The sequence below is a fragment of the Urocitellus parryii genome, chromosome 2, assembly GCF_045843805.1.
Source record: "Urocitellus parryii isolate mUroPar1 chromosome 2, mUroPar1.hap1, whole genome shotgun sequence".
In the NCBI taxonomy this organism is placed as follows: domain Eukaryota; kingdom Metazoa; phylum Chordata; class Mammalia; order Rodentia; family Sciuridae; genus Urocitellus; species Urocitellus parryii.
This window is the reverse complement of record NC_135532.1, coordinates 103851804-103867461: the sequence shown is the minus strand read 5'-3', so window position 1 is coordinate 103867461 and position 15658 is coordinate 103851804. Positions and strand designations below refer to the sequence as shown.

At 42.0% G+C, this 15658-nt stretch overlaps 1 protein-coding gene across 1 annotated transcript in view; it reads right to left on the bottom strand.

Annotated features, from left to right (window-relative positions):
• Clstn2 (calsyntenin 2) overlaps positions 1 to 14420 on the bottom strand; it is a 337621-nt gene extending 323201 nt beyond the window's left edge. Inside the window, exons 1-2 of the mRNA XM_077795496.1 lie at positions 14345 to 14420; positions 8064 to 8186 (exon numbers count right to left, since the gene is read on the bottom strand). Of these exons, the coding sequence (XP_077651622.1) occupies positions 8064 to 8186; positions 14345 to 14420 (199 nt within the window). The remainder of the gene's footprint in view (positions 1 to 8063; positions 8187 to 14344) is intronic.
• Positions 14421 to 15658: the final 1238 nt, after the last annotated feature.

The following is a 15658-nucleotide window of genomic DNA, read 5'->3' as shown; positions in this document are numbered from 1 at the left end:
CTTAGTGATGGAGAAGGGTCTACAAATATCCACTGGTTATCCCTTGAACATGAGTTTGACCTAGAGCAGGACCCACCTGGAGACTTCTCACTGAGAAGGTCCTGGGCCCTGGGTCAGGGCCCCTGGTGGATGAGTGTGGCAGTCCCCACTTCCTCTTCTTCCTCTTCTCCTACTGCCACTGAGACTATGGAGCCAAGGCCCTTGTGGGTCCACCATGCTCTTCTCTAAGTCCCTCCTCCAGGTCCCCTGGGGGGACGCTCCTTCAGCTTTCCTCCTCTGCCTTCCTTTCCTCAGAGGCCACCTCTGCCACTCGGAACAGGAGGGGCTTGGTGTGAGCAGACTGCACAGGGTCTGCAGCTGCTGCCAACAAACTCTCTTCCCCCTGGCCCCATGGAGAGCCCCGGGGCCCAGGTGGTGCACACAATGGAGAAGTGCAGGCAGAGTCTTCCAGGTGAGACAAGCCCTCCCAAACTCCCCAAGGCTGAGCTGCCACACGGCCAAACCACACATGGCCTTGAACTTAAAGAGAATGAAGAACAAAACAAAATCAAAAGCAGCTCAGTGGCAGAGTCTGCATGGAGAGGAAGCTTCAGGGTCTCTGTGAGCCAAGGACTGGGGAGGAAGGAAAGAGGATGAGAGTTCACGAGAGGAAAGATTTGGAAAGATCTGTGACAGATGAGAGGAGAAGAGCAGGACAAAGTCCCCAAATGCCTGGGTCTGGGAGCTTCTCACTCTCCCTCCAGCCATCACCTGCCTCCCATAGAAAGGGGCCACCTATGATCTCCATGCAGGGGTTATGTCTTGTTCCCTTATCAGCAAGGCAAGCACTCTAGGCTTCTGGGCTCAAGGACTGTGTGAATGGTCCAGACTGCACCAGGGGAGCAGAGATCGGCCTCCTGAGCCACTTGGCCTTCAGCAGAGAGGAGAGAGGAATATAAAGTGTGAAGGGAAGGAGTGGAGTGGCGGAGAGGTCCCCAGGCGTGCCCCTTAACCCCATGTCAATCACTGGCTGGAGGCTGTCAGACTGGCAGGAGAAAGAGACCAAAGCCACAGTGCCCAATCAATACTTTTCATTCCAGAGTGACAGCTAGGTCAGGGCTCCCTCCCCCAGTCTGCCTGGTGACCCCTCCAGCGCCAACAGAATCAGGCCAGGGGAATGGCCGTCACCAGGACCTTGCTGCTCCTGGGGGCTGCAGATGACCTTCCAGTGTCCTCTCTCCAGGGGTCACAAGCACCAACTTCACCAGTCTTCCGGGTGACTCACTGGCTGCTGTCCTCTGTCCCCTCAATTGTCCTCAGCTCTGAAGCAATGTCAGCTCTGCTCCCGAGGGCTCCTAAGTCACCCCTTGCTATAACCGGAAGCCCTTGGATCAGAGTCCCCTAATTAGGGTGGAGACCTGCTCACAGGGAGGGAGGCCCAGAGTCTGGGACATGGGGACAGGTGGCCAACTGTATGAGCTCCCTCGTTACTCTTCTGTCTAATCTGAACCCCGCCAGCTGCCATGAAATTGGGCATGGTGGATCTCATCAGCAAGAACATTCGGGGGCACAGTCTCAGTCTGTCACTGAAAGAAGAACACATCTGTTTGGAGTCACTGTCTATGAACTAAACCACAAAAATAAAATTCCTACTCCTAGGCTTACCGAAGGAAGGCCTTTCAGTCAAAGCTGACCGTGGTAGAATTCTTTAAACAAAAAAAAAAAAAAAAGGAAAATTATGTATAACAACTTAAAGGTCTAGAAATAGTGGACTGGTTAAATAAATTATGGTATGTTTCTGTGCCATAGATTTAAAGCTGGTCTTCCACAGTTTTGAACATGCTTTATTAAGTTTAGAAAATATCTGTAGACAGTGAGAAGACAAAGACTTGGCACCATATATACCATGATCCACATTAATTAAAGGTGTGTATTTAGGTGTAAAGAGAAAACTGTAGGGGAATGGGTGAATTCTGGCTTACTCTTTTTTTTTCTGTTTCAGTGATTTTCACACGTGTTTGCATGAACAGACATTAGTTCGTGTTTTTCCTGACTTATTCTTGATTCCAGCTCTGTGGGCCTGAGGTAGCATCCCAGGCTGGGGGTTTCAGGCAGGTCTGCACATGACTGTCTGCAGCAAAGGCTAAGGATTGACCTGGGTTGAGGCCAAGTGACTGCACAGAGAGCAGAGCTGATCTCCAGCCTCCTTGACCATCCCCACACCAACCAGCTCGGATGCAAAGGCTGACAGAGGTGGCTTCTCTGCTGCTCAGGCTGGAGCTGGGAGAGCCACAGTGCAGGAGGGACTGAAGGGCTGGGTCCCTGCAGGTGGGCCTGAGGGCACTGGATGATGGAGCTCACCCCCAGATAGGTTGTTCCACCCTGTCCTACTTAGTACTCACTCACAGACCTCTTTCCTGATTTTTTGCTGCTGCCATAAACTACTACATATTTATTTGCACACATTTTTTTCCTTCAAATTGAAATGTTTTAAAAGTCATATGACTTTATTTAATAAGAAATGCCTGAAAGGAATAACCAGCAATACCTGCCTTAAATAAAAGTAAACTAAATAACATAAAATGTCATTCAGACTCTAGTTGTGTTGTTGCCTATAGAAGGTTCTGTGATAGAGCCTGCTCTTGAGAGATCAGCAGGTGCCGACGATGTCTCGGCCCTCCCAAGCTTCATCTTTCTCTTGGACACAATCAGAAAGATGGAAAGAGAACTCAAAGAGGAAGGACGTAGCATTCAGCCAGCTTTCCTGTCGTCTGGGTACCAGGTCAATCCCCTATGCCAATGACACGTGTCACCCACACTAGATCACTAGCAGAGAAGACAGAGGCCAACACTAGAGGCTGAGAGTCTGGAATGGATGGCAGGGCTGACCCATGCTGAGGAGGTGACCTTGCAGAGTTCACAAAATTTACCTCGGTCTCAATGCCCTTATTTGCAAATCAGGCTTGTGATAGCTGACCTCCCTGTTTCAAAGTTGGAAAGCATCGTGTGTGTGTGTGTGTGTGTGTGTGTGTGTGTGTTTTCATGTGTTTATAATCAAAAGGCACATGGTTTGTGACAGTCTGAAAATGTATTTCACAAGTAATAGAGTACTCCGCAAGGATGGATTACAGGTAGAATGTAATGAAATTCATTGCAACTAACTAATATTTATTTGTAGAGTTGCACACAGTTTTTAAACTACTTTCTCCTACATCATTTAACTGATTGTCCCTGCACCATCACATAACTAAATACCAAGGAAATTTAGCTTAATGCTACAAGCGTATGACTATCTCAAGACTTAGAAACACTCCAAAATTACTTTTCTTCTTTCTTTAGCATCATCATCACAGATTATAATTGTGCCACTGATTACAATGAAAATGAAGCAAACACTTGTGGCTTATTGATAATAACAAGAATCACAATTGCTTTGATGATTCTCATTATTACCATTGCTATGACTATCAGAACTGCGAGTCACTGTGCATCTTCTGGCTGCCAGAGAGGACTCTAGGCTCTTTGCAATAATATCTTATTTAATCCACATATCAATCCCAGGAGTAGGTACTCTGATTACCTCCCATCTTTGAATTCCTCCCATCTTTGAAATCGTTAACCATGATGCATTGCATTCTTGGAAAAATGTAAAGAGAGTGGATTATACATGCAAACATACAGAAACGATAACTGTGCGAGGTAATGCATCTGCCAATTAGTTAGATTAATCCATTCCACAGTATATGCCTCTATGCTTCAAAATACCATATTGAACATAATAAAAATGTATAACATTTTCTGTCGACTTAATAAAACGACAGAATTAATTTTTTAAAAAAGAGTTAAAACCTAGGGCTTTCCCTCTCACCATGACACATCATGGCTACCTGGAGCCCTGGGTGGGTCTCTGCCATTAGGCATCTGTAGGGTCTGAGGTAGGAACAAGGCCCCCAGGCAGGCCCACTCAAAGACAGCAGGGCAGGTAGACAGTAGAGTTAACTATGGAAGAAAGAGCCAGTTCCTACTGTAACCAGCACTAACCAGCTAATCAAACCAGGCCAAATCATGTCTGAGGCAATTGTCTGGGCAGCCTTCAGAGACTCACCCAGCCTGAGAAGCCAGCCAATTATGCCTGATCATTCTCTGCAGCCCTGTCCTTACAAAAGACAAGTCCAGACCGGCCCAATGTAGACAAATGAGCAGTTCTATTATCTCTGAAAGGCAATCTAATTCCCTTCAAATTTAAAAGTCTCCACAGTATCCTAACAGGCCTCAGTGGGGGCACGTGTAGAAATTAATAAGTTCACGGTGTGCCCAGCTTGGCTTTCATTATCATTTTTTGCCCATGCAGTGGACAGGATTTCCATTATTACTCAAGGATTTTTCTGTATCTGATTCTCTAAGAAGGTCAAGTCTATGGAACTCAGACTCTGGGCTGAGAATTGAGACTCAACTGAAATTTGAGGGAGGTTTTCCTGTTCAGGTGGGGCAGGGATCAAAAGGCAGTATCAGAGGGGACAGGGAACCCATTCCGGCCCACGCTGGTCTGCTCTGGGATACTGGGTAAGTTAGGCAGCCTCAATATGACTCAGGGGTCTCCTCAGTGACATAAGCAGGGAGGAGGGTCTGGAAAATGAAACTCAAAGTTGTCAAATTTCCACGTTTGAATCATCGCAATGCGTGTCATAGACAGGCTTTAAATTCCATCCAACAATGTTGGAAAGCCTGTATTATTTGACAGATAATGACAGGGAGGCTACTCTGCCGTACCATCCCTAAATCATGCCATCAAAATGACTCCTATGTGATTCAGGGAACAAGGACTCATATGGGTGTAATAAGATCGAAGACTCACACTTTTCAGGAGAGCAATTGAACACATTTCAGCAACTTTAAAACGCTTGGCCAATTCATTCCAATCATGAAAAAAATCTATCCAAATGACAGAATCTGAGATCTGGGCACATGTTGCCAAAACAAAGAAATGAAAGCAGACAAATTTCCCATCAGCTAGAGGATGGTAAGCCTTAGAATTACTCATTAAGTTAAAATTCACATAGCCATTTTAAATAGCTGCAGAAGAATATTTAATAAAATGATATATTCCCTTTCTTTTAGTGGGAAAAATAGGGCAAGTATTAATATTATTAAACTGATTGATTTAATTGTTTTATTTCATTTGGTACATGGTATTATTAGTGTTATTTAACTAAATAATGTTAATAGAATATTAATATGAAATTTTAATGGACTATGAGATGGGATCATAATTTTTAAAAAAGTAGAAAAGTGACTGAAGGGAAATACACTGAACTGTTAATGCCTTTGCTTTTTTTGTGTGTTTCACTACATTTTTCACATTTTCTATATTCAATGCTTATTATGTCACGAGCAGGCGATATAAAGGCTGTATGATATCCCTGCATTTTGCACTATGTGCACAATGCAATGACAACTTTTATTTAAATGACAATCATCTGCAATTATCATTTGCCATTGCAGATGACTGTAAATGATATTACAGCAGAATCTATATGTAAGATTTTTTTCTGCTAAAAATAAGTTTTTAAAGAGGAGGAGTGGATCAGAGAAACAAGACAGAGCAAAAATGATAGAGGCTATTGTCTTCCACAAAGCTTATGGCTCACCTCATGGGCTAAATTGAAAATGAAGACCCTAGGGAAAGGGGAAGAAAACTGCCCCTGGATGCATGAGCGGCTGATAAGGGTGGGGATTGTTGGGGGGAGACTAAAAGCTTCTGTTGACTTGGAGGAGTGATAGAGCCGACAGATATGAATTTTTCAATTTTATGAGAATGATAGAGATCTGAAATAAATCTCCAGTATTTTCTTTTTAAGATAAATGTTTTAAAATAAATGCTTGCAGCATGGATGGATGGATGGCTAGTGCCTGTGTCCTGTCTTGGAGCTTATCATAAATAACATTGAGAAAAATAGCTTTGACCATTCTAGAAAGCACCTTTATTTTTTACTCTTACGAACTCAGAAGATTACATTTTGATGCATTAAGCTAGATTTTTTTTTTTTTTTAGGGTAGCTGCAAATAATACCTGGAGTACAGAAATTGTCTTTAGTTGGAAATAACTACTCAGGGCTTGGCTTAGGAATGAACCTCAGTTTCAAGATGAACCCGAAAAACTGTGGGCACATCCAATGGTCAGAATACAAATTCATGTTTGATGGGCTTCTGATTTAACAAATCCTTTGGTGAACTTCCAGGTAGAACTTAATTGTCCTTTAGCCCTACAACCCCGAAAGTTAAATAATCTTTTGTAAACATAAGATTTTAAATATCATATTTTCTTGAAAATTTTATTGCTCTACTCTGATTTGTTCATCAGAGAGCTTATAACTACTGTAGACTTCAGCTTCTCTGCTCGGTATTGGATGAAAGCATTAAGAGTTGACATAATGAATAGTCAGACACATCCCTCATCTTTTATAGTGTTAGCCTCATTACACTGAAATGACTTAATGTCATCAGTTTACTTCCCTTTAGTTTACTCTGTTATGTTCCAAGGAGTCACACACTTGATAAAAGCTGAATGAGCTGAATGGTTGAAAGGCCTCTGCACAGGAGCTCTGAGACAGGGGCATTGCTGCAATGGGCATGTGATGTGGAGGAAGCCACAACTCAGCTCTGTATTTCAGATCCAATTAACCAAGATAAATCGGAATCCTCATTTTTTTTTAGTGTTAAATCTCCCAATTTCTAAATGTCTTGACTAGTTTTTAAATGCACAGACATTTCTATGACCCAAACATTTTGGATAATATTTGTTTAAAAATCTCCTTTCCAAGGGTTGCTAAGAATTGATGATTAATCCCAATACCTATTAGTTATCTCCAAGAAAGGATGAGCTGGAGTATCCTGAGGCTGGCCCAGAAGGTTTGGGGAAGAAACCTCCTCTTTATTGGAAAAGATTGCATAGGTGATTGGTTGAAGGGTATCTGGAAGATGTTTTAAAGTACCCGGATTCTAAACCCCCATGGAAGTAAGATAGAGCCTCTGAGAGTCTAGAGTGTCTTCCTTTTGTCTTCAAGGATGCTTTTGGGTTTATCTTCACATAATGCTGACTGGAACCTACCCCACCCCTCCTTACTTTATAATGTTCCATAATGAAAAAGGGGCCTGCCCAAAACTTATCTTTTAAGTTCAAAAGAGCCCATTTTTTTCCTGCCCAAGTGGCTCATAGTGAAGCAGACAAACTGTCAGAAAAAATAGACTTCATCATGGTGAAAACCTCTGCCTGGCACCCATCCATCATAAAGCAATCTTCTGGAAGTCTTGAATACCTTCATTAAATTTCCTGTCTTTCTTCTGACAGTTATAAAATGTTAACAACATTACTCACGAAGCAGGGATCTTCAGATCCAATCCTTTCTATCCATCCCCCATCCCCTTATCTTTGCCCCAATCTGTAGAAACACGTGAAATAGTGGTACCCTGCACGTACCTGTCCTGGGACCCCATGCTTGCAGGAGGTCATAAGGGAGCCATAGTAGTCTTGATAATATTTGGAAAGCTCTCTAGCCACAAGATACAGAGGGAAACATTTTTTTTCCTTCTGATTCCTCCTCCAAGAGCCACACACATATTGAAGTTCAAGGGCCTGACCTTGTCCTACCCTTAGCAAATATTTCCTCATCCTTTTTCTTTACCTTTTTCTCTTGCCAGGGTAATAAGCAACAATTCTCAACTTATCCTTGATACATGAGTTGTGGTGACAGCATGACACATATTTTACCATGTCTATGGGTTATTAAGATAAAAATGTTCTTAACAACGTTACTAGTTTAAATCCGACTTCAGGGGCTACTTCAGCAACTTATCATTACGAAGAAAGAGCGTTTTGCCTTAGTGGCAATATGATGGGGGGAACCGCAAAGAGATACAGAATTCTTACAAGAAGTGAGAAGAGGCACATGGCATTGACACCTTGGGCTGATCTAGGACACACACAGAATGTAACCATAGCTATAAGGCCTTAGCCTGGCTTCTCAGAGGTTTCACAACACATCTCCAAAGCAAGTCAAGTGCAACATACAAAACCATCATCTTACCTGCAAAAGGAACTGGTGCATCTTTATCCAGGGCTACCAGTGGTGGATCCAAAATGACTGTGTCATTGTTCTCAGTTATGACTCCGTGATAAGAGGTCTCGATCCATGGCTTATGCTTGTTGACTAGAGAACAAATGGAGAAAAACAGAACAAAGCAAGAAGATCATCATGTGAACAATTAGCCCATAATAATATTCATATTGCCCATTTTCCCAACTACAGGTTCCCATCCAACAACCCCAGGAGGACCATGTTAGACCACTGGATACCCAGAGAAGCTTTTGAGCATGCACAGAGGACTTCCACAGTTCACCCCAGCTACCTCTAAGCTAAACAGCAGTACCAAGACTCAAACATTTTCATCTGTAAGACTATGGACCTTTTGACACATCAAATCCCATTGTTTCGATTTCTCAATGCCCAGTGTACAGATTATTAAGAATTGATACAAAATTTAAATTTTCAAATCCCACTCTCTGTTAATAGATGTTTCAGAATCCATTATCAATCAACAAACTGACAGGTTGTGGCTGTGTATGCTGGAATTTCTGACGTCAATCTAACTGGACCCATCCTGAAGAGCTATTGACATGCATGTATACATAATATATACATATGTATAAGTACCAATATGTATGTAATGATGTAACAAACATTTTAGTATTTTCTGACCATCTAAAGACTATCTAAATGGCTTAAGTTATCTAGCAACTTAAGTTATTCTTCAATAAATTGATGAGCTAAACGATGCATTATCTGATGAATAAGTGATACACTGAAATATCTAACATTATAGGTTGAATTTTGTCTACCTCCAGAAAGAAAGATTGGCATCCTAATCCTCAGTACCCATATTTGGACACAGGTCTTCATAGAGATGGTCAAGCTAAAATGAGTGCCCTAGGTAGGGCCTCATCCAACATGATTGGTGTCCTTATCAAAAGGGGAAATTTGGATGAAGAGACAGACACCCACAAGGGGGAATGCCAGGAGGACAGGAGCTATGCTGCTACAGGCCAGGGACCTTCTGGGAGCTGGGAGAGGAGCCTGGACTCTAACTTCCTCTAGCACCTTCCCAGGGAGCGCGGTCCTGCAACACCTTGATTTTAGACTTCCTGCCTGAAGAAGAGCAGGACAATAAATTCTGTTATTCTAAGATATTCAGCTTGGGGTACTTTGTATGGAACCCTAGAAAATGAGTATAATATGCTTATAGTCAATAGTTGCTAATGATGGATAGAGAATGGAAATTAGACTTGTGCCAGGATTTGGTATAATACGCCTATGTAGGCCTCTTATCTGTTGCACATCCAATGTCTGTCTATTCTGTCTCCTTCGTATGTTTCATCTGAGTCAAATGCCATCTGGATCATTGCAGTAGCCTTGTGAGTGGTCTCACAGTAGAAAATTCTAGGTCCACCTAGTCCACACTCCACACTTGCCTTAGGAATGATCTTCTGAAAACCTGCATCTGGTAACTCAACTGAGACTCTTCTCTCTTTATTCAGTCCCCACATAGCCTCACAGAAGCACAAAGTAAATGATTTAAAAACGAAATAACAGGTTAGAGAGAGACCTAGGATAATCAGTTATCCCAATGCCAACTTTCACTCCCTCTTCACAGTTTCAAAGTAATACTCCCCAGAGCACCCAGAGACATAGCATGATCACTGTAAAGACCATGAAGAAATTAACACCTTGAGGTGTGACTTTCCCAAGACGGCCACATGGTCAGTAATTATTAAGTGGGAAGACCAAAAATCTCTTTTCAAATTTTATGATATCCCAGACACACCCATGCACACACACGTGTATTATGATATATGTGCAATACACATACTATATGTATTTCATTATGAATTTTTCAATGACTTGCAAAGCAAAACCTTATATAACTTAGAACAGCTCTGCACAGAGTCCCCTGCACCTTCTCAACCCAACATCCTTCAAAAGGCCACTGAACAGCTGTCCCAGGATTGGAGGGACCACCATTTTCCTCTTCCTTATCCCTTCCCAGCAATTGAAAACTAACTGGGAGGCAATCTGTGGGGCAGGGACATATGCCTAGCCAGTCTCAGGTCTTGGCTCCTGAGATCCCTTTCTATTGCTTGAACCAAGCCCAGGATGGAGAGCAGCTCTGCCCGCTGCAGGTGTGCATGGGGCAGCAGGCTCATCCATTCTTGCATTTTGGCATTGAAACTGGTGCTTCATTATGAACCCTGGAAGAATTACAGCCACCCTGGGCTGTCCCCACACTCCTTTACTCTTTTATTAGCCATCAACACAAATGCAATGTAAATAATTTGCAGCTGTTGTGAGAATCAATTAATCTCTTTTTTCCCCTTAATTAAACCAAGGGGCCTATTCATTAGAAATGTGTACAAAGCATACGCCAGGAGCTCACCCAGAGTTTCAGCTGCAATGTGCCACTTGGCTCAGGGCAGGCAATGGAATCTAGGGTCACTATTCCTGGTCTCAGTCCTGGCTTAGGTGAGTTAGGCAGGCCCTCAGAGTTCCCTCCACTGTAAAACAGGGATGATGACATTGTTCAGAGGGCCCTCCTGTCACCCATCTTGTGCTGGACTCCCATTCTCTACCCTTTTATGGCTGACTTTCTTCCTATCTCTGGACAGAGGTAATATATGGACCAACTCTAAAGCTCATCAGAGGGATTGGGTTGATTTCTTGCTATTATGGGATACCTCCCTTGACTTTTCACTGCTACAGTTCCTTGGGTGCCTATTACAGATTACACATATATATTCATTAATCATCACAACAACTCGAAGGGGTATAAATGTTCCCAAATGTTCCCAACTTCCTACTTCCCTCAGACTTGGGTGGACTCTTGTTTTATCAAGGTTTACAAAGATTCACATTTTGATGTGTAAACAATCTATTTGAAAGGAACCCCCTTTGTATATCTTTTCATTTTCTGACTTTAATAATTGCTCTCTTATTTATAATTGAGGAGTAAAACAAAGGACTTCTCCAACCATGTTTTAGTTTTGAAATCATCCTATTACTCATTCTTTTTTGATGACATTTTTTATTTGCTCTTTTGAGATACCCATGACAGCAGAGTGTACCTTGACATATTATACATACAAGGAGTAAAGCTGATTTTAATTAAAATCTTATTCTTGGGGTTGTGCATGACATGGAGTTCTCTGGTGGTGTAGTCATTTACAAACACAGGAAAGTGATGTCCAATTCATGCTACTGTCTTCCCTATTCCCATCCCCCTCTCATTCTTTTTCGTAAAATGGAGATACTTCTTTCTCAAAACTCCTGTGAAAATTGCATGAGATAATATGGACAGATCCAGCACCTCAGCTCGGAGCAGGCATTGCAAAACTCTGATGCCCCCCTCGTCTGTTTCAGGCTCCTGGGTAGCTAAAGTGTGGCCTTCCACTCTCTGAGATATTTAGTCCAGCTTCACTCATGCAACAGATATTCATGAAAGCCCTCAAATATATAGAAAATATCCTAAGCCCTGAAGTCAAATGGGGGAGAAAAAGTCCTTGAAAAAAGCATTTGACAAAATTCCCTATCCATTTCTAATTAAATGTGAGGAACAGAGGGAGTGACTTCAATCTGATAAAGAATTGTACAAATACTGACAGCAAATGGCATGCTTAATGTTCAAAGACTGAATACTTTTCCCCTAAGAGAAGGAAGAATTCAAGGCTGCCCACTCCCTCTACTTCTATTTACATCACACTGGAAGTTCTAACTAGTGCAATAAAACAAGAAAAAAAAATCAGTTTGGAAATCAAACAGAAAGATTGTCTTCATCCATAGAGACCATAAAAATTCTATACAATAAATATGCCATTAGAACTAAGAAGAGCATTTAGGAAGGTCATAGGATAGAGAGTCAATGTGTTAAACACCGATGGCATTTCAATGTTTTAGCAATAAACAATCGAAAATTTATATATAAAAATATTATAGTAGCATCAAAAGTCATGAAAGATTTGTAACAACTTTCACAAAATGCATGTAAAAAAACTGAATGGGTCTTAGAGGAGTGATAGACAGTGCTCATGATTTGGTAGATTCAATATAATTAAAAAGTGAATTTTTCCTAAAATTGATCCACAGATTCAAGACAACTCCTATCAAAATGCCAGAAGGACTTTTTAAAAAAGAGAATCTAATTCTAATATTTATATAAAAAATGAAAAAGGCCTAACATAGTCAAAATAATTTTGGAAAAGAAGAACAAAGTTGGAACTTTACCTGATTTTTAAGGCATCTCAAAGCCACCCCAATCAAGATAGTGTGAAATTGAGAGAAAGATGGACATAGAGTTTGGCATTAAATAATGAAGTCTAGTCATAAATAGACATGGATGCAGTCAATTCATTTCTGACAAAGGTGTCATAACACTTCAATGGGAAGAAGGATCGCCCTTTCATTAAATGCTGCTGGGGGGAAAAGGCAGGGGAAAGAAGAGAAGAAAAACAACTTCTACTCTACCGTGCATCATTCACAAAATTATCTCTAAAAGGATCAGAATCCCTAAATGTAGGAGCTAAACTTTACTTTTAGCCTTTGAAAGAAAGCATAAAACAAAACTTTAGTGGTTTTGGGTGGGCAAAGACTTATTAAAGGGGACCAAAAAAAAAAACGAATGACGAAAGACAAATTGAAAATGTCAAATGTTTTAAAAATTGTGAAACGGTATTCTTTAAAAAACATGTTTAATAGAAATAACTTAAAAGCCATAAACTGAGAGAAAATATTTGTAAAACGTCGTCTCATAAAAGACCTGCATCCAAAATATATAAATAACTCTTTAAATTGAATAATGAACAATTACATTTTTAAAATGAGCAAAAATCAAACAAATCTGTCACCAAAACAAATACATGAGCAGCAAGCAGGAACGTGAAGAGACGCTCAACAGGGATCAGGAGGGACATGCACAGGAAAGCCACCTTGGGATATCACCACATGACCATGTGAATGGCTAGCAAGGTCAATAATTCCAAGTTTGGACAAAGCAACTGGAACTGTCATGCATTGCTAGTAGAAATGCAAAATACTACAGTCACTTTGGAAAACAGCCTCATAGTTTTGTTTTGTTTTGTTTTTTTACAGAATGACTGGTAAATTCCATTCCTAGGATGGATCCATGAGAAATGAAAGCATAAACTACACAAAAGACTTCTATATAAATGATCAAAGGGCCTTAATTCAGAATAGTGCCAAACTGGAGACTGGAATAGCCAACAAGTTTGAGTGCATAAGCAAACTGCAGTAGATCCAGCTAATGGATACTACTCTAAAATAAGAAGAGATCCATGGCTGATCCACATAAAAAAAAATGGATGGATCTCTATAAAGCATTCAAATAAGACACACAGGACTGAATGTGGTTTGGTACCATTTACGTGACATTGTAGTAAATGCAAAAATATAGGGAAAGATCAGTAGCCATGAGGGTAGCATTTGATTGCAAAGAGTCATGAGGGAACTTCTTGGGATGAGGGACCTATTCTATACCTTGACCGTGGTGTGTTTATTCCTGTGCATGTGCATTTATCACAACTGATCCAACTGCACTCCTAGAAAGAGTGAATCTCACAGTGTATAAATTATACCTCTTGTGAAGCAAGAGTGAATTCTGTCCTGTTATACTAGAGGGGGATCCATGATAACCAGTAGGGCAAGAGGGAGGTAAGAAGAGGGGTGCAGAGTGCTATGGAAAAAGTGAGCAGAAGCATACTCCATCCTTGGTAATGCAGGTTTACCTCCAGGAGGAAGCAGCTCCTCAGCCGTGAGCAGTAAGAATCAAGCAAATACAAAGGATGCATCAGGTTCCAGGCAGAGGAGTGTGTACCAGCAAAGACCCAAAGGTGAAGCTGCTGATGTGCTATGGGGAAAATGTGGGTAGTTAGGTTTGGCTGGAGAACAATGTTGGAGGGGGCAAGGCCAGCGCAAGGCTGATGGATAGGCAGCACCCACATCACCCGAGCAGGGCTTATGGGTATGTGCAGAATCTTCCAGAAGCTACTTTGTTTTTGGCTTCACGGGATTCTGCAGAGCTGTGTCTTATCCATAAAGAAGCAGTCGGTGTTGATACTTGTGGCTGGCTGTTATTTCTTACTCAGTCACCCCCGGGCTGATCCCTCCCTCCCTGAACAAAAATGTTTTGCCTTTTTGTTCCAATGGACTGAGGTCAGGGGGTTCATGCTTTGCTCTATTTAGATGGAATTTCAGAACTGACCCCCCGTCAGTTCTTCATAAGGCAATGCTCCATTTTGACTCACACCCTTTCTTGAGGTTGAGCTGTCGTACTATGCCCCTTGAGGACTGCTTCTTGCCTCTGTCTTGCTTCTTCTCCATGATATTTCAGTGTCTGGAAAATGTGTGTCTCTGCACTCATGCAGAGGGAACACTGGTGTGATATTTCTGCTCCATTTACAGAGAAATTAGGTCTTGCCACCCAATGAGCCTCTAACTAGAGCACAGAGGCACATCTCAGGAGAGCTCCTCGCCTCTCTTCTCTTTGCTTCCACCCTGAAAAAGTGTGTTAATGCCGGATGCAAGCAGCAGAACCTCATGGCTGGTGGTTTACCCTTTGCCTCTTTTTGCTTTCATCCTAAAGTTCATTCTTCTGGCCACTGCTAGCTCCTAAATCCTCAGAACTCCAATACTGCTACTTGGGTAAAAATAAGCTCTGAGGAAAAAAAAAATACGCTTTACTGATTTCAAAATGCTTTAGTGAGTTAAGGACACTTTAGTAACCGATTATTCCAGTGGTCAAGCAGATCTTTTCCTGGCCACGCCCAACTTACCCTTCTAACCTGATCCCCTGGAAGAGCTGCTGAGGCCAGGGTGGATCTTGGATCCTTGAGAAAATTGAAGGGTGGGGTGGGATGAGCTTAATTATTTGTTGACTAGATCAGAAGTTGGTTTGGTGATAGGAATTTTGGATCTTGAGATACCAGCTTTTAAAGAGCTGGAGCAAGCATTCATGCAATGATCACTCAAAGTCTAGGGAAGAGCTAGAAAGCCTTTAAAATGAGAAAAATGTCAATCTGTCAGAAGATGCAGGATTTGGGAGTGGACATGCAGAAAGAAGAACTGCATCCCTGGCAGCTGCAAAAAACATGGCAGCAGGACCTCCACTCCAGCTCCCCAGCCCCAGCCCCTGCTCACCCTGGGTGGACTCATCAGCCCACCATGGGGTATATGAGGTTATCTCCTGAAGCCTTTCTTTTTTTTTTCTCCTGAAGCCTTTCAACAGTTGTCTCACCAATTGGTATCTTATTTTTATTTGTGCTCATTTGGGTGGATGTCCCTTTTCGCAATAAAATGATTTCTGGTAATTACAATCTCATATTTTAAGGTAGTTTTAATCCCTGTTTCAGAATGCAGGGGGGGTGGATCCCTGTCTAGGCAAACCTGTTCCTGGATTTTCCAGCCTGGATTCTTCAACAGCTCTCCTAGGGGATAGATGAGGTGACCCCAGGCCCTGAGCTCCCTCACTGCGCCCCTATCCCTCTCCTTACATCCTACCCCGAACTCTGCCTGTTCCTCCTTTTGGGTGTAGCTCTAGCCCCACCTCCCCAGGTGCCCTC